Below are 24,800 nucleotides of genomic sequence, written 5' to 3'. Positions count from 1 at the left end.
CACCAGTGAGGTGCCATGGTCGTTATGTGCTGCCGCACTGACTGCTTTAGTCTTTATCGTGCTGCCGCTTATGTTCTATTTCACAGTCTGCGTTCCGACCACCAGAGGCCACGGACAACTCTGCTGCCATGTCATTGCTATCGCTGCAAGGAAAAAAAAACATTTACAAAAACCTCTCTGGGTGTTTTTGTGGCGTCAGCCACTCATCCTCCTCCAGTGCCTCCATCACTGCCAAGTGCTATTGGGACTCACCGTCACCTCTGTGATTGCTTAACGTGTATTTCCCTGTTTAAAACCACATATTACCAATTAATAGCTGCATTTAAAGTGTTGATTTAACTTTAAAATCCATTTTCTCAAAAACTAAAAGTTATTTTTGGAATATTTTTTGTTTACGTTGTAGCCCCTTCTCACCTTTATAATCCATGCAATATGGGGGATTGTAGCATGTGTGGGGGCCTTGCTATTAGCTAAAACACTTTTCCGTGATCATTTCCGTGATCACGGCCATGAATTACCATGATTGCCTCATTCATGGAAAAATTTCGAGTCAAATTTCTGAGTCTGTTTCAAATCCGGAAATTAATCACGGAATTTCAGGATTTTTGTTCAATCACGGGTGAATAGTCGAATCCGCGATTGGGGGTATACGAGCATCACTGTTGTTCAGAGCCCACGTCATCAAATACAACCATTGATATCAGATCACCATGCTGCGTAGACACAGCCCACATTGTGGGAGACAGAGTATAACACCCATAAATATGAGAAACAGATCAAACACCAGTCCAAGAGAGGAGAGAGTGACACTTAAGATATCAGAGCCCACAACCAATATCATTTATGGAGAGGAATCTATCAAATACTGGATGGATAATGAACCAGTGCTGGGCCGAAATTACGCATTAGCGTAATTACGCATCGTAATTCACTACAAATGCACCGTAAGCGTTACGTCTAAGGTTACGGTATTACGCGTAATTAATTACGCGTAGACCGTAGGTTACGTTATTACGCGTAACAAATTACACGTAAAACAGTAAACTCCCATTGAAATTACACAGTCTGCCGTAATCGCGTAATATTACGCTCCCGTATAATATAAAAAAGCCGCCGACTTTAAGGGTTAATAGCAAAGCCCCCTTAAGTGCTAAGAGCCTCAAATTTGGACAATATATTAAGGAGATCAGAAGGAATAAGAGGGAAAAAATTTTTTTTAAAAAGACCTTATAGTTTTTGAGAAAATCGATGTTAAAGTTTCAAAGGAAAAATATATACATTTAAAAACCCGCCGACTTTAACGGTTAATAGCAAAGCCTGCTTAAAATTTAGGAACACCAAATTCACAGGGTATATTAAAGGGAACCTAAACTGAGAAGGATATGGATTTTTCCTTTTAAAATAATACCAGTTGCCTGACTCTCCAGCTGATCCTGTGTCTCTAATACTTTTTGCCATAGCCCCTCAACAAGCATGCAGATCAGGTGCTCTGACTGAAGTCAGACTGGATTAGCTGCATGCTTGTTTCAGGTGTGTGATTCAGCCACTGCTGCAGCCATAGGTAGCAAGGCTGCCAGGAAACCGGTATTGTTTAAAAGGAAAAATTCATATCCCTCTCGGTTAAGGTTCCCTTTAAGGGGATCAGTGGGAATAAGAGGAAAACATTTTTTTTCAAAAAGACCTTATAGTTTTTGAGAAAATCGATTTTTAAGTTTCAAGGGCAAAAATGTCTTTTAAATGCGGAAAATGTCAGGTTTTTTTGCACAGGTAACAATAGTGTTTTATTTTCATAGATTTCCCCAAGTGGGAAGAGTTTTACTTACTTCGTTCTGAGTTTGGGAAATATAAAAAAAAAACGACATGGGGTCCCCCCTCCCAGACCTCTTTAACCCCTTGTCCCCCATGCAGACTGGGATAGCCAGAATGCGGAGCACCGGCCGCGTGGGGCTCCGCACCCTGACTATACCAGCCCGCATGGTCCATGGATTGGGGGGTCTCGGAAGGGGAGGGGCAGCCAAGCTTTCCCCTCCCCCTCCGAGCCCTTGTCCAATCCAAGGACAAGGGGCTCTTCTCCACCTCCGATGGGCGGTGGAGGTGAAGGCCGCGATTTCCTAGGGGGGGGGGTTCATGGTGGCATCTGGGAGTCCCCTTTAAAAAGGGGTCCCCCAAATGCCCACCCCCCCTCCCAGGAGAAATGAGTATAGAGGTACTTGTACCCCTTACCCATTTCCTTTAAGAGTTAAAAGTAAATAAACACACAAACACATAGAAAAAGTATTTTAATTGAACAAAAAACATAACCACGAAAAAAGTCCTTTAATATTCTTAATTAACCATTAATACTTACCTGTCCCTTTAAAAGCCAGTTCCCACGCAATATCCTCGGAAATATACTAATCAGTTACAATGTGACAAAGTTGTTACAATGTAACAACTTTGTTACTTTGTAACACCACCGCACCCGACGTCACTCGCCGCTCACCCGCCGGCCGCCGCATACACTCTAAGTCCCCGCCGGCTCCCGCCGTCCACTCCGCCCACACCTGTCACCCATATACATGCTGGCACCCATGGGTGCCAGCATGTATATAGGTGACATGTGGGAGAGGCGGGGAGGGCAGCAGAGCCGGCGAGGACTTAGCGTCCTAAACCCGACAGAGCTCTGAGCTATATAGCTCAGAGCTCTCGAAAGCATCTTTGTATTTGGGCTCCAAGGAGCCCCATTGGTCCTTAGCAGACCAATGGGGTTCCTTCAAATCAGAAGGAACCCCATTGGTCTGCTAAGGACCAATGGGGCTCCTTGGAGCCCAAATACAAAGATGCTTAGAGAGCTCTGAGCTATATAGCTCAGAGCTCTGTCGGGTCTGTGCAGCGCAGACGCGTATGCGGCGGCTGAGCGGCGAGTGGGTGCGGCATAGTTACAATGTAACAAAGTTGTTACATTGTAATAACTTTGTTACATTGTAACTGATAGAACATTTCCGAGGCTATTTCGAGGGATCATTTATTTAAAGGGACAGGTAAGTATTAATGGTTAATTAAGAATATTAAAGGACTTTTTTCGTGGTTATGTTTTTTGTTCAATTAAAATATTTTTTCTATGTGTTTGTGTGTTTATTTACTTTTAACTCTTAAAGGAAATGGGTAAGGGGTACAAGTACCTCTATACTCATTTCTCCTGGGAGGGGGGGGGTGGGCATCTGGGGGACCCCTTTTTAAAGTGGACTCCCAGATGCCACCATGAACCCCCCCCCCAGGAAATCGCGGCCTTCACCTCCACCGCCCATCGGAGGTGGAGAAGAGCCCCTTGTCCTTGGATTGGACAAGGGCTCGGAGGGGGAGGGGAAAGCTTGGCTGCCCCTCCCCTTCCGAGACCCCCCAATCCATGGACCATGCGGGCTGGTATAGTCAGGGTGCGGAGCCCCACGCGGCCGGTGCTCCGCATTCTGGCTATCCCAGTCTGCATGGGGGACAAGGGGTTAAAGAGGTCTGGGAGGGGGGACCCCATGTCGTTTTTTTTTATATTTCCCACACTCAGAACGAAGTAAGTAAAACTCTTCCCACTTGGGGGAATCTATGAAAATAAAACACTATTGTTACCTGTGCAAAAAAACCTGACATTTTCCGCATTTAAAAGACATTTTTGCCCTTGAAACTTAAAAATCGATTTTCTCAAAAACTATAAGGTCTTTTTGAAAAAAAATGTTTTCCTCTTATTCCCACTGATCCCCTTAATATACCCTGTGAATTTGGTGTTCCTAAATTTTAAGCAGGCTTTGCTATTAACCGTTAAAGTCGGCGGGTTTTTAAATGTATATATTTTTCCTTTGAAACTTTAACATCGATTTTCTCAAAAACTATAAGGTCTTTTTGAAAAAAAAAAAAATTTCTTATTCCCTCTGATCTCCTTAATATATTCTCCAAATTTGAGTCTCTTAGCACTTAAGGGGGCTTTGCTATTAACCCTTAAAGAGACTCTGTAACAAATTTTTCAGCCTTATAGTTCTTCTATCCTATAAGTTCCTATGCCTGTTCTAATCTGCTCTGGCTTACTGCAGTCTTTCCTAACTGCACTGTCTCTGTAATAAATCAATGTATCTTTCCTCTGTCCTGTTTGTCGGGCTAAAGCTTGATTGTGTGGAATGTGCAGGGCTGCTTGTGATTGGTAGAAGCGATACACACCCTCTGCAGGCCCCCTGCATACTCTGAATGACTCATACACTATGCTTAGCTGAGCCTATTAGAAGCTGCTTCGTTTGTTTGTAAACACTGCCTAAAACTGTTAATTACAAGCCAGGATTGCAGCAGAGAGTGGCAGAAACAGCACAGAGGGGCACAGGAGAAAATAATGAATAGAATGGTATGCTTTTTATTGTAAGAATAATAGAGTACAGATTCTCTTTAAAGTCGGCGGCTTTTTTATATTATACGGGAGCGTAATATTGCGCGATTACGGCAGACTGTGTAATTTCAATGGGAGTTTACTGTTTTACGCGTAATTTGTTACGCGTAATAACGTAACCTACGGTCTACGCGTAATTAATTACGCGTAATACCGTAACCTTACACGTAACGCTTACGGTGCATTTGTAGTGAATTACGATGCGTAATTAAGCTAATGCGTAATTTCGGCCCAGCACTGAACTACAAGACCACTAGTCAAAATAATTTACAAACATCTTTATGAAACCAGTCTAAATGATGACAACAGGAAAATAAAATCAGCTATAGAACATTATATTCAAGCTAAATGTATAAAATAAAAACACAAAAGTTATGAAATTTACAGTGCTTGATAGAATGCTTGATAGAATACATCCTAAAGGAAGAGGAAGGGATCTTGTGATCCCATACTTCTCCAAAGAGAAACATATTGGATACACAAGCTACAAGCATGTGCACCTCCTGGTCTGAATGAGTATTAGTTATTTGTCTCTTTTACAGACTCTGAAGAAGCGACCATCTTAGAGGCTGTGAAACGCATCAGTCATAATCTTGATATCCAATATGCTGACATATGGACTCTTTATGAAATTTGTTATATACATTGGCCTATTTTAAGCTTATGATTAAAAGCTATGTTCTATAAATCCTGTTTTGGATTTGCCACAGACCTGTTAGACCCTCACTCTATGTATCAATTTCTTGTTATGTGCTCTGTTCTATAGAGGGGTGGTCTGTATATTACTTATTCTCATCATACACCTTAAATGAGAAAGGATATGAAGTATATCATTATTTATATCCTTTTAAACAATGTACATTGGCTGGCTGTCCTGCTGATTCTAGCCTCTAATACTTTCAGCCATAGACTGAACAAGCATGCAGATCAGATCTTTGACAAAATACTTGCTCCCTGCTTGTTTCAGGTGTGTGATTCAGACACTAATGACCAGCAGGACAGCCAGGCAACTGGTATTGTTTAAAAGAAATAAACATGACAGCCTCCATATCCTTCTAACTTCAGGAGTCCTTTAGATCTCTTCAGACGTCTATGAAACCATTGTTCACTAGGAGGTCCCGGACCCTGTCCTCTTGCACAACCGTGGTTTGCGATGGGTTCTGGCCTCTCTGCCTAACTAATCTGGGATCAAGAGTAACAGGAGTCTCTTTCCAGGATCAAACAACCCACACTATGGTGAGCAAATACCTGGAGCAGGTGGGAGAAGAATCCTGACTGAGGTGCATTTGGAGCATAGTATGGAATAAATATGAGTCATGACCTCCTTATCATATACAGTCCCTGTTAGGAGGTGGTACATGCCGGTTGGGGGTGCACTTTGCTTGGTGCAGCTGGAAGGGAGGATCTTACTGAAAGTGATAATCACTCCACAGATCTTAGCTTGTGCCCATGCCGCGTAGGCTAGAGGGAAGTGGCTAGTAATATACTATATCAGCGCAACCATAGTAGGAAGTATTTACCTCTGCGCCGGCATCTGAGTGAGGAACGCCTTTCTGCTGACTTTTGAGGTATAAAAAAAAACGTTACCAGTCATTTATCTTTTAGCCCCTGATGAAACTACGTTAGTGAAACTGGTCAGGTGTGGCTGACATTTGGCTGGACAGCGTCCTGGTTTATTGATTACGCTTGTCACTGTTCTGTGTCCCTGTCACAAGGGCCCATGTGAGTGTTTTTTACTTACTGTTTTTAAAAAGCATAATTGCTATTAAAATTTTAAAAGTTGATACGCTTAGATGAGCTTTTATTATGTATTGCGAGTGTTGGTGGATACAACTATTATAGCACCGGTGGACACCTGTACCTAAAACGGAGGCCGGCAGGGAAGACACCAGCCGCTGGTCTTATGATGCTTCATGTTAGACCCTGTAATGGAGGTCTAAACATAATCTGGTAAGCGCATCTCGTTTTTTGGTGTTACTGGTGATGGAGTTCTGAGAATAGCGCTGAAGTTATTTGTATTGATAGAGGGAAAAGGCAGCTAAGATATTTAGGACAGCTAGTATACAGATACTTTTTATTACTTTTTCCACAGCAAAAGTAAAAGCTTACAGCATACATCACCTGTGTACCCATAATCATCCAAATAACATTTCATGTACAAATAGATTAGGGATTCCTCACCAAAACAACTTCTACTGTTATTCTATATATTCACACTATTTATTTCTGGGATTTAGCAGTAAAAAGAAAAATAAACATTAATCAGGAAAAGTATTACAAATAAATGTTTGATGTAACGGAGCGCCTCCTGCTGGTGTGACTGGTGAGCTGTGTAAGTATAAGCCTTCTCACTTTACTTCTGTAACATACAGGCCTCTAACACTACAAGAGTCAAGTCTCCTGACTCTGTGTATGATTGGCTAGTCACTGTGGGGAAATAGCAAACTGAGAAGAGACAGCCAAGGGCAGTCACATGACATAGTGGGCGGGGACACCAGAGAGTTTTCAGCAACTTCTAAACCTCTGCAGTAGCAGAGCAAGAGATAAAAGCCAGCAAATCCTCCCACCAGACTCCGCCTATAGCTTCTGGGTGGAGCAATCTCTTAGAGGCTCCTCCCCATTATCCAGCTTTCTAGTGACAGAGGGATCAGCCTGTGAAATATCACTCCAGAAATAAAGATATAAATTCTGCGCTCACAGACCTCACTTCCTGTGCAGGAAAGGCGCTCAGATTAAACAGTAAATTCATCTTTCTTTCTGTAAAGTCCCCAGAGTCAAAATCATAACAGACCCAGACATGTCGCCATCCCAAATCATTGTCCCCCTTCCCCCATCAGCAGCTGACAACATCAGCTGTTTCTAACTTCACTGTAGATGAGTTTTTGTCTGTGTGAGTTTTCATGTGCCGCTGAAGGTTTCTTCTCTGCAAGAAGCTTTTGCCACATTCTGAACATGAAAAAGGATGTTTGCCGGTATGTTGTCTCATGTGCTTACTAAGATTTCCACTTTCAGTAAAACATTTCCCACACTCTGAACATGAATAAGGCCTTTCACCTGTGTGAGTTCTCCAATGTCTCTGAAGAATTTCATTCTCAAAGAAGCTTTTCCCACATTCCGAACATGCAAAAGGACGCTTGCCAGTGTGTCTTCTCATGTGCTTATGAAGGTTTCCATTCTCAAGGAAACATTTCCCACACTCTGAACATGCATAAGGCTTCTCACCTGTGTGAGTTTTCTGGTGTCTCTGAAGGCAAATTGTATCAAAGAAACCTTTCCCACATTCTGTACATGAAAAAGGTTGTACCCCTTTGTGAGATGCCTGATGCCTAATAAGGTGACATTTGTGAATGAAGCCTTTCCCACACTCTGAACATGAAAAAGGTCTCTCACCTGTGTGACCTCTGATGTGTCTAACAAGGTCACTATTTGTTGAAAATTGCTTCCCACACTCTGAACATGAAAAGAGTCGCTCACTTTCGTGAATTTTCTGGTGTTTAACAAGGTTTCCTTTAGTAACAAAATGTTTGTCACAGTGAACGCATGAAAAAGGACGCTCACCTGTGTGAGTTTTCTGGTGCTGAAGAAGGTCTTTATTCTCAGTGAAACCTTTCCCACACTCTGAACATGAATAAGGATGCCATTCTATGTGTGTTTTAAGATGTAGGGTGAGAGTGGATTTCCTACTAAAGCGTTCACCGCATTCAGAACATGATAATCGTTTACGAGCTCCACATCTATCAGCACTTGTGTTACTGGCAGAGACCTCAGCATTAGGTGGAGCTTTTATAGAATGTGATTGGTCAGAAGATTCCTCAGGATCAGAGGGCGACCCATCTGCACTGTGATCTCTATGATGTGTATTTCCAGTGATTGGAGAACATTGCGTGATGCCATCATTTTCTGTAGCACCATCTGGAAGTGGAATAGGATGGACCTCATTTCTGTCTGTTGGGGGGAACAAATATAAAACAATGTTTATAGTTCATGTTTTGTAGTTGGGAATCCTGTATGCTGCTCTAGTAGGCAGAAGTGTCACAGAGCTCCAGCATAGATTTGGCTGCAGAAGAAAATGTATACATGAAATTAAAACATATGAATTATTATAGTATCATACTTGGTTGAAAAAGGACATCTGTCCATCAAGTTGAACAAGAAGAACAAATAAACAAAATCACTGTCCTGAAGCCACATATATCCCAGCTGATCCAGAGGAAGGCGAAGAACCATTACAAGATAGCAGTCAGATCCCCCTAGAGATAAATACACACCTTGTATTCAAAGAAACTATGCACTAGATCCCTACACTGCCATTTCTCCTCTGTTGTCTAAAAAATGTGTAATCCATTTTATGGCCATCTGCTCCCAGGTTCACACTATATTTGTTTGGTAATTAGTTAGAGGTTAGGGTCCCTTCCATGAAAGATGACCTCATCGTGGTGGAAGGGTCCAGTACGGAAGACTCTGCATGCAAACTGTTTTTGGATGCTAACATCCTCCATTAATGTTAATTTGGTGCATCTGTTTTCAATCCAAGATGTGGTATCTGGCCTATAATTAGGCTCTGCCCACCTATGCAGTTAGTCATGCAGATACAACCTGTCTTGGGAAGCGCTGCCATCTATACCCGCTGTCTAAATCCCAGTTTCAACTCAGCTAGGGATCACCTGGTAGTTAATAGTGGGCATCCTTCATCAAAGAAACCGACCTCAATTCCCCTGTATGTATATAGAAATGCATGGTGGAGCACAGCTTCTTCTGCTTGATCTCGGTGATGTCCCTCAGTCTGTCGGTCAGCACTCCAGACAATCATCAAATGTAGAGGAAGAGACCAGCACCATCTGTAATTATATGCTCTTTATTCTCAGATAGTCATGTACAGCCAATGATGCAGCATTTCAGAGCGTCCAGCTCCTTTTTCAAGCTAGGCAAAGTACAGAATAACCACCTATATCACAACACACTCATTTATGTAGTCTCATGGTAGGCAATGGACCAATCCTGGCCAAGACTTCATCTAACCAATGATGTAGGTCCTTGGATAACCGGACCTGACCTGATGGGGAACTGCAAGGCCTATTGCCTATTGGTCGCCACACAAGAGAGGCCCTCCATCCCTTACACACATCATGTATGCGGAAGAAGCAGCTCCGGCTGCCCAGCGCGTGCGCACAGAAACCATCTCCTGTGCTGCCCACCACCATCTATGATGGACCTGAGGGGAAGGAGAGGAGGAGATGTTCATCTACACCAATCAACTGTTGAAACAATACGCTCTACAATGGTTTAGATTTACAGAATACATTTTTTGTGCATGAGTGGGGCCACATTCAACCCTTGAGACCTTTGTCACTGAGATCATGTCTTGCTGTGCTGATATTAAATGAACTATATACAGTTCTAGTGATAGGCTAACATTTTTGGATGCTATAGTAATTAGGAGTGGTGACATGCTCATGGCTGACCTCTATGCTAAGCCCACGGATGTTACCACCCTTCTACATTATGGGAGTTTCCACCCACGGGCTAGCAAGAGGTCGATCCCAATAAGTCACTTTAAAAGAGTGCAGATGATTGCGTCGGATCAGACACAGAAAGATGTTAGGCTAGATGATATGAAAAATACATTTTTGCAGAGGGGTTATCCTAGTAAGATTGTAAATTATGCTTTGGAGAAGGTGGGAGATGGCTTGACAAGAAGACACTGTAGAAATATTTCAGGACAAATTTCTTTTGTATCTAGATTCAATACTGAAAACGATAATATTGCTAAAATTATAAAATTACATTGGTATCTGCTTACAGATAGTTTTCCCGAGATAGAAGAATTCAGAAATGCACCCATTTTTCCTACAAGAAAGCCGCAACGTTGAGGGATAAATTGGTTCATGCTGATATGAGTGGTGTTAGGTCTGACCAACGTCGATTGACCCGCAAGGGTATATATCCATATCTACATTGTGCACATTGCAGTTCAGTGGTTAAAGAGTACGTGAGCTGAAGCTCAGGTACAAAAGTAGATACTTACCTAAAGAGAGGGAAACTTCATGATCCTGTTGAGTCTTCCCTCTCTGCTCTGCTCTCCCTGTCACTGAACGCGGCCCCCTGGAGATTGGCGACATTGCTGGCTACGTAGCAATATTGCCAATTGCTATCGACCTGAGCAGCGCCTCATCCGCATTCCTGGCAGCGCTGTAGATGCTCGAGCCCGCCCGCACATGCACAGTAGCACAGAGCCATGGGCACTGAGCATGCGCAGCTGTGCACGTCTGTCTCTTGCACGGCCATGACTGCAAGGAGAAGAGCTGTGCGGACCTGATGTGAAGAGGGGCGGCGCTCAGCAAAGGGGGGCAGCACTCAGCACTGGGGGGCTGCTGCCGACCGGGGAAGACTCAATAGGATCCTGAGGCTTCCTTCTTTTAAAAGTAATTTATTTCATAGCAAACCCGATCTTGCTTTAAAGAAGAATAAATTAGACATCCCTACAGAGGTACTAAATTTAAGATCAAAGGATGTCACACATGTGACTCCACATTTGTATTCTGTGCCCTTAAGTGCCCATGTGGGTTGATCTATGTCCGCCAGACCACACAGAAAATGAATATAAGTCTCTTTGCACATAAACATGCTATTAGGGAGCAGCTGACTGATTGGTCAGTCCCATATCATTCAAACCACATATGCACCAAGACTATACCATTCAATCTCTCAGGATTGGTCCGTTGCCTACCATGGGACTATATAAACGAGTATGTTGTGATATAGGTGTTGAGTCTGTACTTTGCCTAGCTTGAAAAAGGAGCTGGACACTCTGAAGCGTTGCATCATTGGCTGTACATAACTATCTGAGAATAAAGAGCACATAATTACAGATGGTGCCGGTCTCTTCCTCTACACCTATATGTATATAGGAAATACTGTGTCTCAAGTAGGGATATACAAAGGTTGCTTTATTAGAAAACAAATCCATAACAATTAAAAACAATGGTTGGAGGGAGGCTGGTGACCCTGAGAGGGAGGACTTGTAGCTGGGACAATAGGTCCTGATGCTCCAGGGGTTTGATTCTGTTTCCTGGGTTTAGGTCTGTTAGGCCTGTTAGGTTTAACAAGTAGATTCCTACTTGACAAAGGAGGCTCACCCATGTGTCTTCTCATGTGTATGACAAGATTCCCACTATGAGTAAAACAGCTGCTCAATCCACAGCGTGCACCGGCCGGCTGCCACGCATGTTGAGAGTCTTAGCTGCTAAGGATGATCAATGACATGCAAACATTTCCAAGTTCATGCAGGATTATGTACAAGTGTACGCAAATGTATGCACCTTGAAAATGGACCAATCAAGTCCCACCAAGGTTTAAAGAAAACCTGAAAGGAGGGTACTTACCTCAGGAGGGGAAGCCTCTGGATCCATTTGAGGCTTCCCCCATCCTCCTTCATCCCTCCCGTTCCAGCACTGGGATCCCCAGCTATTTCCACCGGAACCCAAGGGGTAGCTGGTACTGTGCCTGGGAAGGATCGCAGTGCATGCTGCAGCCACTACTGCACCTGCGCGCACTTTCTAGGAGTGCCAGCGCTGGAATGGAGGAACAGAGGAGGACAGGGGATGCCTCTCCAGGATCCAAAAGCTTTCCCCTCCTGAGATAAGTACCCTCAGGTCAATTTTTTTCATTACAGGTTTATTGATTGGTCCATTTTCAAGCTGCATAAATTTGCATACAAATTTACATAATCCTGCATAAATCACTCATTTGCTATTTTTGCAAAACGTTTGAGTTATTTTCATAATTACTATTGAATGTACTAATTTACCAATTTTATTGGTCTAATGGTCTTATGTTATATGTTTTACACTATTCATCATTTCTATCTTGTTTATTACTCATGTACTATTATGTCTATTAATTCTTTTTATCACCACATTGATCTTTATTGTTATATCTACTTTTATGTTGATTTTTCCTTTATAACCTTTATATTTTTTTATATTCAAAATGAGGTATCTCCCAAAATAGGCCTAAAACAGCCATGATTAATCTCCCTCTCAATATGCTGCCTGTCCTAACCAACATACTGGCAGGTTATATACATTTTGTTGGGGAGATTTTGCCCAGTGTCTCCTACTGAATAGGGGCTGGCTTGCTGAGCAGGCAGAGCCGGGATTCGAACCCAGGTCTCCTGTGTCGGAGACGGAGCCCTTGACCAGTGCACTATCCAGCCAACCCGGCATCAAACACGCAAATCCTGCCCTCACCAGCTCTTACTGTGAGGACTACATTAGACATGTGGGTGATGTCATACACAGAGCGACGGCCCACGCTGATGATGCACAACCACACTCTCCCTCCCATTGGTTAATTGCCCCCTAATAGGGGATTAACACAGTATAAGAGGCCTCATTCCAACATTGCCCGGTACAGAGGAGCCAGGCTACGTACCGAACCGCATTGGGTGAGTCTATTGATTACTTTATTTAACCCCTTTTTAAAGAGAGTCTGAAGCGAGAATAAATCTCGCTTCAGACCTCATAGATAGCAGGGGCACGTGTGCCCCTGCTAAACCGCCGCTATCCCGCAGCTTAACAGGGGTCCCTTCACCCCCAAATCCCCCTCGATACAGCCGGGGAGCGCTTCCTGGTTGGGGCAGGGCTAACCGCCGCAGCTCTGCCCCACGCGCGTCTGTCAGCGCGTATCTCCGCCTCTCCCCCGCCCCTCTCAGTCTTCCTTCACTGAGAGGGGCGGGGGAGAGGCGGCGATGCGCCGCTGATAGACGCGACTGGAGGCTGGGCTGCAGCCGTTAGCCCTGCCTCCAGGAGCGACCAAGTCTGCGACCAATTGTCGCAGTGGGGGGTTTGGGGGTGAGGGGACCCCCGTTTAGCGGCGCTATAGCGGCGGTTTAGCAGGGGCACACGTGCCCCTGCTAACTATGAGCTCTGAAGCGAGATTTATACTCGCTTCAGAGTCTCTTTAAGCAATTGTTCAATTACTTAATTTTTTTGTATGTAGGAATACTCTTTATCCACACACCCAGCCCCCCACCCCCCCAAATATTTTTCTTTGTAGTCTCTTTCCCCACAACCTATTTTACCTAGAATGCACTTTGTATATACCCCTGGGGTAACATAATATATATATTTATATATATTTATATATATATATATATATATATATATATATATATATATATATATATATATATATATATATATATATATATATATATATATATATATATATACACACACACACACACACTATATATATATATATATATATATATATATATATATATATATATATATATATATATATATACATATATATATACACACACACACACACACAGTATATATATATATATATATATATATATATATATATATATATATATATATATATATATATATATATATATATATATATATATATATATATATATATATATATATATATATATATATATACATATACACACACACACAGTATATATATATATATATATATATATATATATATATATATATATATATATATATATATATATATATATATATATATATATATATATATATATATATATATATACACACAGTGTGTATATATATACATATGTATATACACAGTGCTTGCAAAAGTATTTGGCTCCCTTGAAGTTTTCCACATTTTGTCATATTACTGCCACAAACATGAATCAATTTTATTGGAATTCCATGTGAAAGACCAATACAAAGTGGTATACACGTGAGTGGAACGAAAGTCATACATGATTTCAAACATTTTTTTACAAATAAATAACTGCAAAGTGGGGTGTGCATAATTAATTAGCCCCCTTTGGTCTAAGTGCAGCCAGTTGCCCATAGACATTGCCTGATGAGTGCTAATGACTAAATGGAGTGCACCTGTGTGTAATCTAATGTCAGTACAAATACAGCTGCTCTGTGATGGCCTCAGAGGTTGTCTAAGAGAATCTTGGGAGCAACAACACCATGAAGTCCAAAGAACACACCAGACAGGTCAGGGATAAAGTTATTGAGAAATTTAAAGCAGGCTTAGGCTACAAAAAGATTTCCAAAGCCTTGAACATCCCACGGAGCACTGTTCAAGCGATCATTCAGAAATGGAAGGAGTATGGCACAACTGTAAACCTACCAAGACAAGGCTGTCCACCTAAACTCACAGGCCGAACAAGGAGAGTGCTGATCAGAAATACAGTCAAGAGGCCCATGGTGACTCTGGACGAGCTGTAGAGATCTACAGCTCAGGTGGGGGAATCTGTCCATAGGACAACTATTAGTCGTGCACTGCACAAAGTTGGCCTTTATGGAAAAGTGGCAAGAAGAAAGCCACTGTTAACAGAAAAGTATAAGAAGTCCAGTTTGCAGTTTGCTACAAGCCATGTGGGGGACACAGCAACCATGTGGAAGAAGGTGCTCTGGTCAGATGAGACCAAAATGGAACTTTTTGGCCAAAATGCAAAACGCTATGTGTGGCAGAAAACTAACACTGCACATCACTTTGAACACACCATCCCCATTGTCAAATATGGTGGTGGCAGCATCATGCTCCGGGGGTGCATCTCTTCAGCAGGGACAGGGAAGCTGGTCAGAGTTGATGGGAAGATGGATGGAGCCAAATACAGGGCAAACTTGGAAGAAAACCTCTTGGAGACTGCAAAAGACTTGACTGGGGTGGAGGTTCACCTTCCAGCAGGACAATGACCCTAAACATAAAGCCAGGGCAACAATGGAACGGTTTAAAACAAAACATATCCATGTGTTAGAAATGGCCCAGTCAAAGTCCAGATCTAAATCCAATCGAGAATCTGTGGCAAGATCTGAAAACTGCTGTTCACAAACGCTGTCCATCTAATCTGACTGAGCTGGAGCTGTTTTGCAAAGAAGAATGGGCAAGGATTTCAGTCTCTAGATGTGCAAAGCTGGTAGAGACATGCCCTAAAAGACTGGCAGCTGTAATTGCAGCAAAAGGTGGTTCTACAAAGTATTGACTCAGGGGGCTGAATAATTACGCACACCCCACTTTGCAGTTATTTATTTGTAAAAAATGTTTGGAATCATGTATGATTTTCGTTCCACTTTTCATGTGTACACCACTTTGTATTGGTCCTTCACCTGGAATTCCAATAAAATTGATGCATGTTTGTGGCAGTGATGTGACAAAATGTGCAAAACTATAAGGGGGCCGAATACTTTTGCAAGCTATATATATATATATATATATATATATATATATATATATATATATATACATACACAGATATATGAGCACGCATATACACAAATATATGTTTAATTCAAAGCCTGTTTTATGAAAATATTCTTGTATAATTTTTATATCTCAGCTGTCTGTAGGAGTACTTAACATACTGTCTTCTGTCAACCGTGATATGCTCCTATTTATTGCCTGAGGAAGTGGGATATACCCATGAGATGTGTTGCACCTTGTTCGGAGTATGTAAATAAACTGATTTTTGCTTAAAACGGCAATTTTTTTGTGTCTGTTTTGGAGGGGTAAGTCCACCGCTACCTACTTCATTTTATCCATTTTAAAGAAATATTGTTTTTACCCTGTTGGCGCCTCTATTGTTGACAAGGACCCCAAAGCTAACAAACGTGGTTATTGAATGACTGTTTGTCAAGGTTAGAAGACGTGTCCAGGCCTAGCAACAACCAAATACCACATACCCTAGCAATGCCGGGTCTTCAGTTAGTCTACTAAAAAAAAAAAGACAAAAGCATAATTCATACTAATGGGGAGCAGCTTATAACTAATGAGGGGATGGAGAGGATCTCAGTGTCAGCATAGAATAGGTCAGGTAAGGTTATTTCCTCACCTGAAACTGGCATTCCCAATTCACTGGTCACCATCATGTCCCCCTCCTCCATACACTGCCGGCCACCCGTCACTTCTGTCTCCTCTTCTTCTTCTTTAACCTCATGTTTCATATCAGTCGGTTCTTCAGTCTAAGCCCACCAAATCATAGAAGAAAGAATATTTCACACATTAGAATGAATGAACTCAGACTCTGTAGAAGAATATAACTATGATTTCAGAGATTAATAAGGATGCAGGACAGCTTTCCTACTGGCTTCCACACTGTTTTGGCAGTTGAACTGAACAACTACCATCCAGTGTTTTTGAAAATAAAGAAAATCATGAGATTTCCCCATGAGGAGATGAACTAGTCAAAAAAACAGCAAGATCTGTTCGAGTCATACTATTTAGTGTAAGGGCCCGTTTTCGAATCCGCAGACTTTCCCCGAAGGCAAATCAAGCAGAAAACTCTACCATAGCGGATAATGCTGCCAGCATCCAAATCGCTTGCCATAGCAATTTGACCGACATTGCAGCAAGTTTTCGCATGAGTGGCAACAAATCCCATAGCTGTGCATGGCATGGCTTCCGGGATTCGGCTGCATACTCGCAGAATAGGAAGTGCCACCGAGCGTCCTACGAGACGCGTGGCAGCACTTCCTGTGTAAGTGTAAATGAAGCCTAAGTGACAGCAACACAGGAAAAAGTAATTCATAGTGCATTTTACTCTGGGACAAATGTACATCTTATATGTATGCGTATACATGTATTACTATTGTACAATTGTTCACGGTATGGTTCCTTTAAATTGTAAACCCTCAGTTCCACCTACCTGATATTGCAGCATATAGCTGTGATCTTCCTGTGGACAATCCTGGGGATAAAAAGGACCTGTGCTTCCCTCTGGTGGGTTTGTGTGGATGGATGATTCAACAAAGTCACAACACAGATCTGTGTGTCTCCCTGAGAGCTCCGCCTCCTCCATCACACTGTCTGCTCCCTCCTCCTCTTTCACCTCTTCCTTACCAGCAATGCTTACATTGTTCTGCTTTCCATTCTGAATATATAATAAAGATAACATTAATATTAACAAAGCAAAAATCTGATTTCATTGTTTGTGGTTTTTAGTTATTTTTTTACCTGATAATTGTGAGGAATGGTGTGATCTTCCTGCGAAAAATCCCAGGAATAAAGCGGACCTGTACATCCTTCCGGCAGGTTTCTCTTACTGGATGCATCTAAAGGAAACACACACTGACTGAATACAATAAGCCTAATTTACAAACATATCTATGCATCTGCAGTAAGGATAGCAGAAGGGAATCAGCAAACCTGGGCTTATCTCCTCCTCATTTGTTGGGACTATGATGTTATACTGAGGAATGGAGATGGGCCTTTCATATGGTGTACAGTATCTCCTCCTCATTTGTTGGCACTATGATGCTATACTGAGGAACGGAGATGGGCCTCTCATATGGTGTACAGTATCTCCTCCTCATTTGTTGGTGCTATGATGTTATACTGGGGAATGGAGATGGGCCTTTCATATGGTGTACGGTATCTCTTCCTCATTTGTTGGTGCTATGATGCTATACTGAGGAATGGAGATGGACCTTTCATATGGTGTACAGTATCTCCTCCTCATTTGTTGGTACTATGATGTTATACTGAGGAATGGAGATGGGCCTCTCATATGGTGTACAGTATCTCCTCCTCATTTGTTGGTGCTATGATGTTATACTGAGGAATGGAGATGGGCCTTTCATATGGTGTACAGTATCTCCTCCTCAGTTGTTGGTGCTATGATGTTATACTGAGGAATGGAGATGGGCCTTTCATATAGTGTACAGTATCTCCTCCTCAGTTGTTGGTGCTATGATGTTATACTGAGGAATGGAGATGGGCCTTTCATATGGTGTACAGTATCCCCTCCTCATTTGTTGGTGCTATGATGTTATACTGAGGAATGGAGATGGGCCTTTCATAAGGTGTACAGTATCTCCTCCTCAGTTGTTGGTGCTATGATGTTATACTGAGGAATGGAGATGGGCCTTTCATATGGTGTACAGTATCTCTTCCTCAGTTGTTGGTGCTATGATGTTATACTGAGGAATGGAGATGGGCCTTTCATATGGTGTACAGTATCCCCTCCTCATTTGTTGGTGCTATGATGTTATACTGAGGAATGGAGATGGGCCTTTCATATTGTGTACAGTATCTCCTCCTCAGTTGTTGGTGCTATGATGTTATACTGAGGAATGGAGATGGGCCTTTCATATGGTGTACAGTATCTCTTCCTCAGTTGTTGGTACTATGATGTTATACTGAGGAATGGAGATGGGCTTTTCATATGGTGTACAGTATCTCCTCCTCATTTGTTGGTGCTATGATGTTATACTGAGGAATGGAGATAAGCCTTTCATATGGTGCACAGTATCTCCTCCTCATTTGTTGGTGCTATGATGTTATACTGAGGAATGGAGATGGGCCTTTCATATAGTGCACAGTATCTCTTCCTCATTTGTTGGCACTATGATGTTATACTGAGGAATGGAGATGGGCCTTTCATATGGTGTACAGTATCTCCTCCTCATTTGTTGGGACTATGATGTTATACTGAGAAATGGAGACGTGTCTTTCATATAGTACACAGTATCCCCTCATATCTTTGTACTATGGACATTCGTGGGCCTAAATTGCACATACTCAGTCCAGAATCACTCATTCATGGCATTGCCAGAAGATGAAGAAGGAACATATGCAGTAACGGTGGAATCTATGAGGATCCAGGATAAATCTGGACTATCCACAGGATTTCAACTACTGAGGAAAATGTCTGACTTTTAACAATTTTTTACTGACTTCTGATTATAAAAATAATTATTTATACCGGATGTTCCTGTTTTACAGTTTGGTACTAATGCAGCTAATGTAATGAAGGAAATGATTCTTGAAAGCTAATCCTATAACAGCTTTTGTTGGAGCAAATAAACTGATCATCACAGATAACACTCAACATATTTTGATGCTGTCAGTGCACCTATAGTCATCTTACTCTTGAAAACCCTCATAAAACTAAGAGGTAAAGTAAGACTACTTCAGTATCGGTTTATTTCCTAACCTGAAACTGGCATTCCAAATTCACTGGTCACCATCATGTCCCCCTCCTCCATACACTGCCGGCCACCCATCACTTCTGCCTCCTCTTCTATGGCTTCTTCCTTTTCTTCTTTAACTTCTATTTTTATATCAATCAATTTTTCAGCCTGAAACTAAAAAGTTATGTAAGAAAGCATGTTTAATACATTAAAATTCATGAATAGAGAGTTTGGAGTCACTGTTGAGTATAGTAGATTGACTATTCTACCTACCTTATTATGTTGGGGGATGGTGTGATCTTCCTGTAGACAATCTCTGGAATAAAGAGGACCTGTACATCGTTGTGGTGGGTTTATGTTACTGGATCCATCTGTAGGAAACACACTGACTGAATACATTGCTTCTATGTATTTATCAGATGATGGGGGGAACTAGGTGGTCCCTTTATTCTGCTCTCTACTTTACAAGAAATTAAAGTCTCTTACCAGGTGCTGTTAGTGGCAATTGAATCTCTATCATGGTGTCCTTAAAGAACTCCTTGTGTCCTTCTAAGTATTGCCACTCCTGCATGGAGAAATAGACAGACACACCCTGACATTGTATAGGAAGCAAACACACACAGTGATACAGTTACCATAGAAGTGCATGCCTTGCTGTTACTGGATAATGTCCCATAATTCCCAGCACTGCTCACCTCTCCTGTCAGCAGCTCCATCATCTTGTTGACGACTTCTACGATCTTCCTCACGTTGTTCCTCTCAGATATCAGGAAGTGAGGTGGCTGCTCGGCGATGGGAGATAGTCCATGGCAATGGCTGCTGGGAGTCAGTAGCTCACCAGATGTCTCCTTCACTATTTTATAATTCTGTAGAAACACATACAATAACAGTCACCTTGTACAGTCCCAGAATCCTCCTCACCTCTCCAGTGAGTTGTGTCTTATTAATAGAGATAAGAGTGATGTCATAAAACCTTTCCAGAATCCTCCTCACCTCTCCGGTCACCAGTTGGATGATCTCCAGGGTGAGGTCTAATATCATCTCAGTCATATGACTCCAGTCCTCCATCCTCAGTGATGTGGTCATGTGATTTATTGGAAGGGCCTTTCCCTGTAGAGCAATCATAAATATTAGTTGGACAAATCATAGATCTGGAAGCCACAAACTTTTCTGCCCTGACTTGGAGATACAGAGGAGAAGTCCCAGGTCACTATTCTGGTGACACCTATGTAGGCACCACTTATGAAATTGTTATCTACCAAGTTTTATACCTATTTTCTGTGCTTCAGTGACTTTATCACAGCCAATGTGCAGCACAGCTGAAGTTATTACTTCCCTCTGAAGAAGCGGATGCCGTTCCATAAAACACCCATCAGGATTTGTAATTTGACTATGAAACAATTGTTAGTTTTGTATGGAGAATTATACCATGGAAATTGATATTTATTGACACTATCTTATGTTTACTTAGTAAGAAGATAGCTATTGGTGTTTTACTGTTCCTTACATATTGCTAGTTATGTTTATTAGAAGGTGATGATGTTCCAAGTGCCATGGGGGAACAGGAGGTGACATAATGGTCCCAGAGCCAGGGACTAACTAATTGGTAATAAGGCATTATCTCGGTGCCTGGTCACTGCAGAGACATGGCTCTCACTACCTATCACCCTGTACTGGCCGCACATAGCAGAAGCAGTCTATCACCAGTCACACGGACTAGAGGCATCCCAACAAGTCTTCTGTCCAGTATCATGTGACCTGCCAGCTCATGCATCTACAATGGAAACTGGAGGAAGGACTCCTTTCCCCTAGACTGCTGGATGCCACCCTGTGCTGATATCTGACAACAGGACTGAGAAGAAAAGTGCACTAGCTAAAAGGGCCACTGACTGCAGGGGAGAGAAAAGCAGTGTATACTATTATCTGTGTGTGACTGTGGTAAGGACATTAGAGTGTAAGCTCCTGTGGTGCAGAGATGATGGGAAGGGATTAGTGATCTCTGTACAGCGCTGTGGAATATGTCAGAGCTATATATATAAATGTATAATAATAATAATAGTGTGTGACTGTGCTGAGGACATGAGAGTGTAAGCTCCTCTGGTACAGAGACTGATGGGAATGGATCAGCATTGTTTGTACAGTGCTGTGGAATATGTCAATGTCATAGCTATATAAATATATATTAATAATAGTGTGCGACTGTGGCAAGGACATTAGATTATAAACTCCTGTGCTGCAGAGACTGATAGGAGGGGGTCAGTGATCTCTGCACAGTGTCATGGAATATGTCAAAGCTATAGAAACATATACAAATACTAGTCTGTGACTGTGGTGAGGACATTATAGTGTAAGCTGCTCTGGTGCAGAGATTGATATGAAGGGATGGGTGATCTCTGTACAGTGCTATGGAATATGTCAGAGCTATAGAAATTGTATAATAATAATAGCATAATTGTGATAAAGACATTAAAATGTAAACTCCTGTGGAGCAGAGACTGATGGGAATGTATCAATGATCTCTGTACAGCACTCTGGAATATATCAGAGGTATATAAATATATAATAATATTAGTGTGAGTGTAGTGAGGGCATTAGAGTGTAAGCTCCTCTGGTGCAGATTGATGGAAATGGATGCGATATCTGTACGCTGTGGAATATGTCAAAGCTATATAAATGTATAATAATAATAATGTGTGGCTGTGGTGGAGACATTAGAGTGTAAGCTCCAATGGTGCAGAGATGATAGGAAGGGATCAGTGATCTCTGTACAGTGTTTATGTAGCAGCAGCTTGTGATGGAAGGAGACACAAGGGGGTTATGTGTTACAGGATATATAAATCCTTCCTGCACTATGATAGTCATTAGCTACATAAAAAATAAAGTTCTGTGTCATTACCTCCTCTGCTGCCAGTACCAGCAATGTCTCCTCTCTACTTCCTCCAGCCTCTTCTAAAACTTCCTGTCTGTGGCTCCTCCCCTTCCTGACCCTGCATTGCAATGCACGGTGTATGTGACTGTGTGTGGGATGAGGCTGCAGATATCACAGCTCTCCTCACACCCCACTAATAAACTGAAAACCTCACGCTAAATTGCAGTCAGTGGGATGTGCAGCACAAAATATTAGCTCAGAAAAATCACTTTAGCCATAGAAACAAACAACCTCGGGAGGAAACTGAATCAGGGTAAATGACAGCAGGATGTTACTGTGGCAGCCCCCTTTATTTTTCAGTCAGGCTGGATAGGACCCCTTACTGAGCTGCTGTGGCTCCCTTGCCTTCTTCCCATCTCTCCAGCTACTTCTCCTGTACTGTAGCATGATATAACCCCCCACCACCTGGAAGCAGGAATAAGGTAACTGTGTGTCCCTCCCAGATAGCAGTATTGGGTAGCTCTGCCTGACCCCCATATAGCAGTATTAGGTAGCGGTGTGTGCCCCCCAGATAACAGTATTGGGTAGCTCTGCCTGACCCCCATATAGCAGTATTAGGTAGCCTGTGTGTGCCCCCAGATAGCAGTATTAGATAGCTATGTGTGCCCCCCTGATAGCAGTATTAGGTGACTGTGTGTGTCCCCAGATAGCAGTATTATAGGTAGCTGTGTGTGCCCTCCAGATAGCATTTTCCATGGCAGCATAATATAGGTTCTGTCCCCGCCCCCTAACCCAATTGGACACCATAACTATAAGTTTTTGGAACGTACTGTGTCCCACTTTCTTTTTCCTATTTCTTTCTTTACTTCTATCCCTGTTTTTTTTTCCCCCAGGGATTATCCCTTTTTGGGGGGGAAGTCTCCAATAGGTGCTAAATGTTACTAGTGAGATCCCAGGTTGTTGGTCCATTATACATTCGTTAAATACAAATATTTTGTCATGTGGCTGCTTTTTAAAAAACTTTTTGAAATTGAAACCTTCTAAGAAGAATGTGTATCCGAAGTGGGACTTGCTAACTGTGCTAGAATATTTAAGTTCCTCTACTTTGAATCCGGTTGAGAGCTGTTCATTAACTAATCTTACATATAAATTAGCCTTTCTTAGCCTATAACATCAGCAAGAAGGATTTCGGAACTACATGCCTTAGGTTGTAAAGATCCTTTCATAGTATTTTAGCATGGTCGTGTAACTCTTAGACCAATGGTGAATTTCCTTCGTAAGGTAGTGACAGTCTATCTGGTTAATTAGTGGATGTGTCCTGCCTTTATAAGTGAAGATGATCCTTCAAAAGAACACCCTCTGGATTTGGTAACTTTGCTTAGAAGATACTTGTCCTTGACTGAAACTTTTAGACAGTCTGAATACCTTCTGGTGGTACGTACGGGATATAGGAAGGGAGAAGAAGCCTCAACAAGAACTATTGCATCCTGGATTTTTAGGGTCATCTGAAAAGCCTACAGGTCTAAAGGGCCTCTTCCACCTGGACAACCTTTGGCTCACTCAACAAGAGGTATGGCGTCCTCGTGGACATCCTTAGCTGGAGTCTGCTTGTCAGCCATCTGTAAAGCTGCAGGATGGTCCTCATCCAATACCTGATCATTATAGAATTGATGTTTTACTTTACCTCTACAGTTGTTGGCCATTCAATTATTTAAGGACTTACGAGCCCAAATCACTAAAAAAAGGTCTGTACCTGGATGAAGTTTGAAGGCACGGAGGACGCCATCCGTGCCCTCCGTGCAGCTCCACCGGGTCCCCACTGCTTATCCTCCCCCCGGCCGGACCCCGACCCCACAGCCCGGGTCGTGCTCTTCTGCCTCCTCAAATATGGCTGCCGGAGGAGGCCGCGGCTGCGCAGTTCGCACCGACGCGAGTGCGGCTGCGCAGCTCTAGGGCCTCCCTCCCCGATCCACGCTACGTCCTCCGTGCCTTCAAACTTCATCCAGGTACAGACCTTTTTTAGTGATTTGGGCTCGTAAGTCCTTTAATCCTGCATTTACTGTTTAAATAAATAGTGTTATGCATTCCCTCCCTTTTCTATTTTTTGTCTAGTTAAATCCCATAGTATGCTGCCATGGAAGCACCAGGGAAACAGAAAAATTAGATACTTAGCTACAGGAATTTTTTATTTCCTGGTGCAATTCCATGGCAGCATACGGTCCCACCCAGTTTCGGGGAGGACAATAGTTAATAGAATGGTGGGGCATGGTATATTCAAAAAACGTATAGTTATGGTGCCCAATGGGGTTAGGAGGCGGGACCAGAACCCATAGTATGCTGCCATGGAATTGCACCAGGAAAGGAAAATTTCCTGTAGCTAAGTAACTAATTTTCAAGTATTATGTAGCTGTTACGCTCGGTGGTATATTCTCCACAGTCAGCACGACATGCATAACCTGAGGTGCAGGAGACACACACGCAAGCACAAGGAACCAGGATATCCTCAGTTGTAGTGGAGGAGAGGACTGACTCCCGTAGGAGATGTGGCGCACAGAGCAGGCGTGGATCCGAGCAACCACAAACAGTACTTAATATACAATGGATA

At 42.4% G+C, this 24,800-nt stretch overlaps 1 protein-coding gene across 1 annotated transcript; it reads right to left on the bottom strand.

The window, feature by feature from the left end:
• Positions 1-6,472: 6,472 nt before the first annotated feature.
• On the bottom strand, positions 6,473-23,981 carry LOC137536980 (oocyte zinc finger protein XlCOF7.1-like). Its single transcript, XM_068259144.1, has 12 exons — positions 23,949-23,981; positions 23,756-23,847; positions 22,223-22,313; positions 20,320-20,436; positions 20,022-20,192; positions 19,813-19,891; positions 19,600-19,697; positions 19,350-19,500; positions 17,369-17,466; positions 17,061-17,285; positions 16,248-16,377; positions 6,473-8,347 (listed from the first exon to the last, which is right to left on the bottom strand). The coding sequence occupies exons 1-12, from the start codon at positions 23,979-23,981 to the stop codon at positions 7,236-7,238; spliced, it is 2,397 nt and encodes a 798-aa protein (XP_068115245.1). The 3' UTR covers positions 6,473-7,235.
• Between the last annotated feature and the right edge of the window lie 819 nt (positions 23,982-24,800).

This window comes from Hyperolius riggenbachi, chromosome 10, assembly GCF_040937935.1.
Source record: "Hyperolius riggenbachi isolate aHypRig1 chromosome 10, aHypRig1.pri, whole genome shotgun sequence".
In the NCBI taxonomy this organism is placed as follows: Eukaryota; Metazoa; Chordata; class Amphibia; order Anura; family Hyperoliidae; genus Hyperolius; species Hyperolius riggenbachi.
This window is presented reverse-complemented; position numbering and strand designations above follow the sequence as displayed.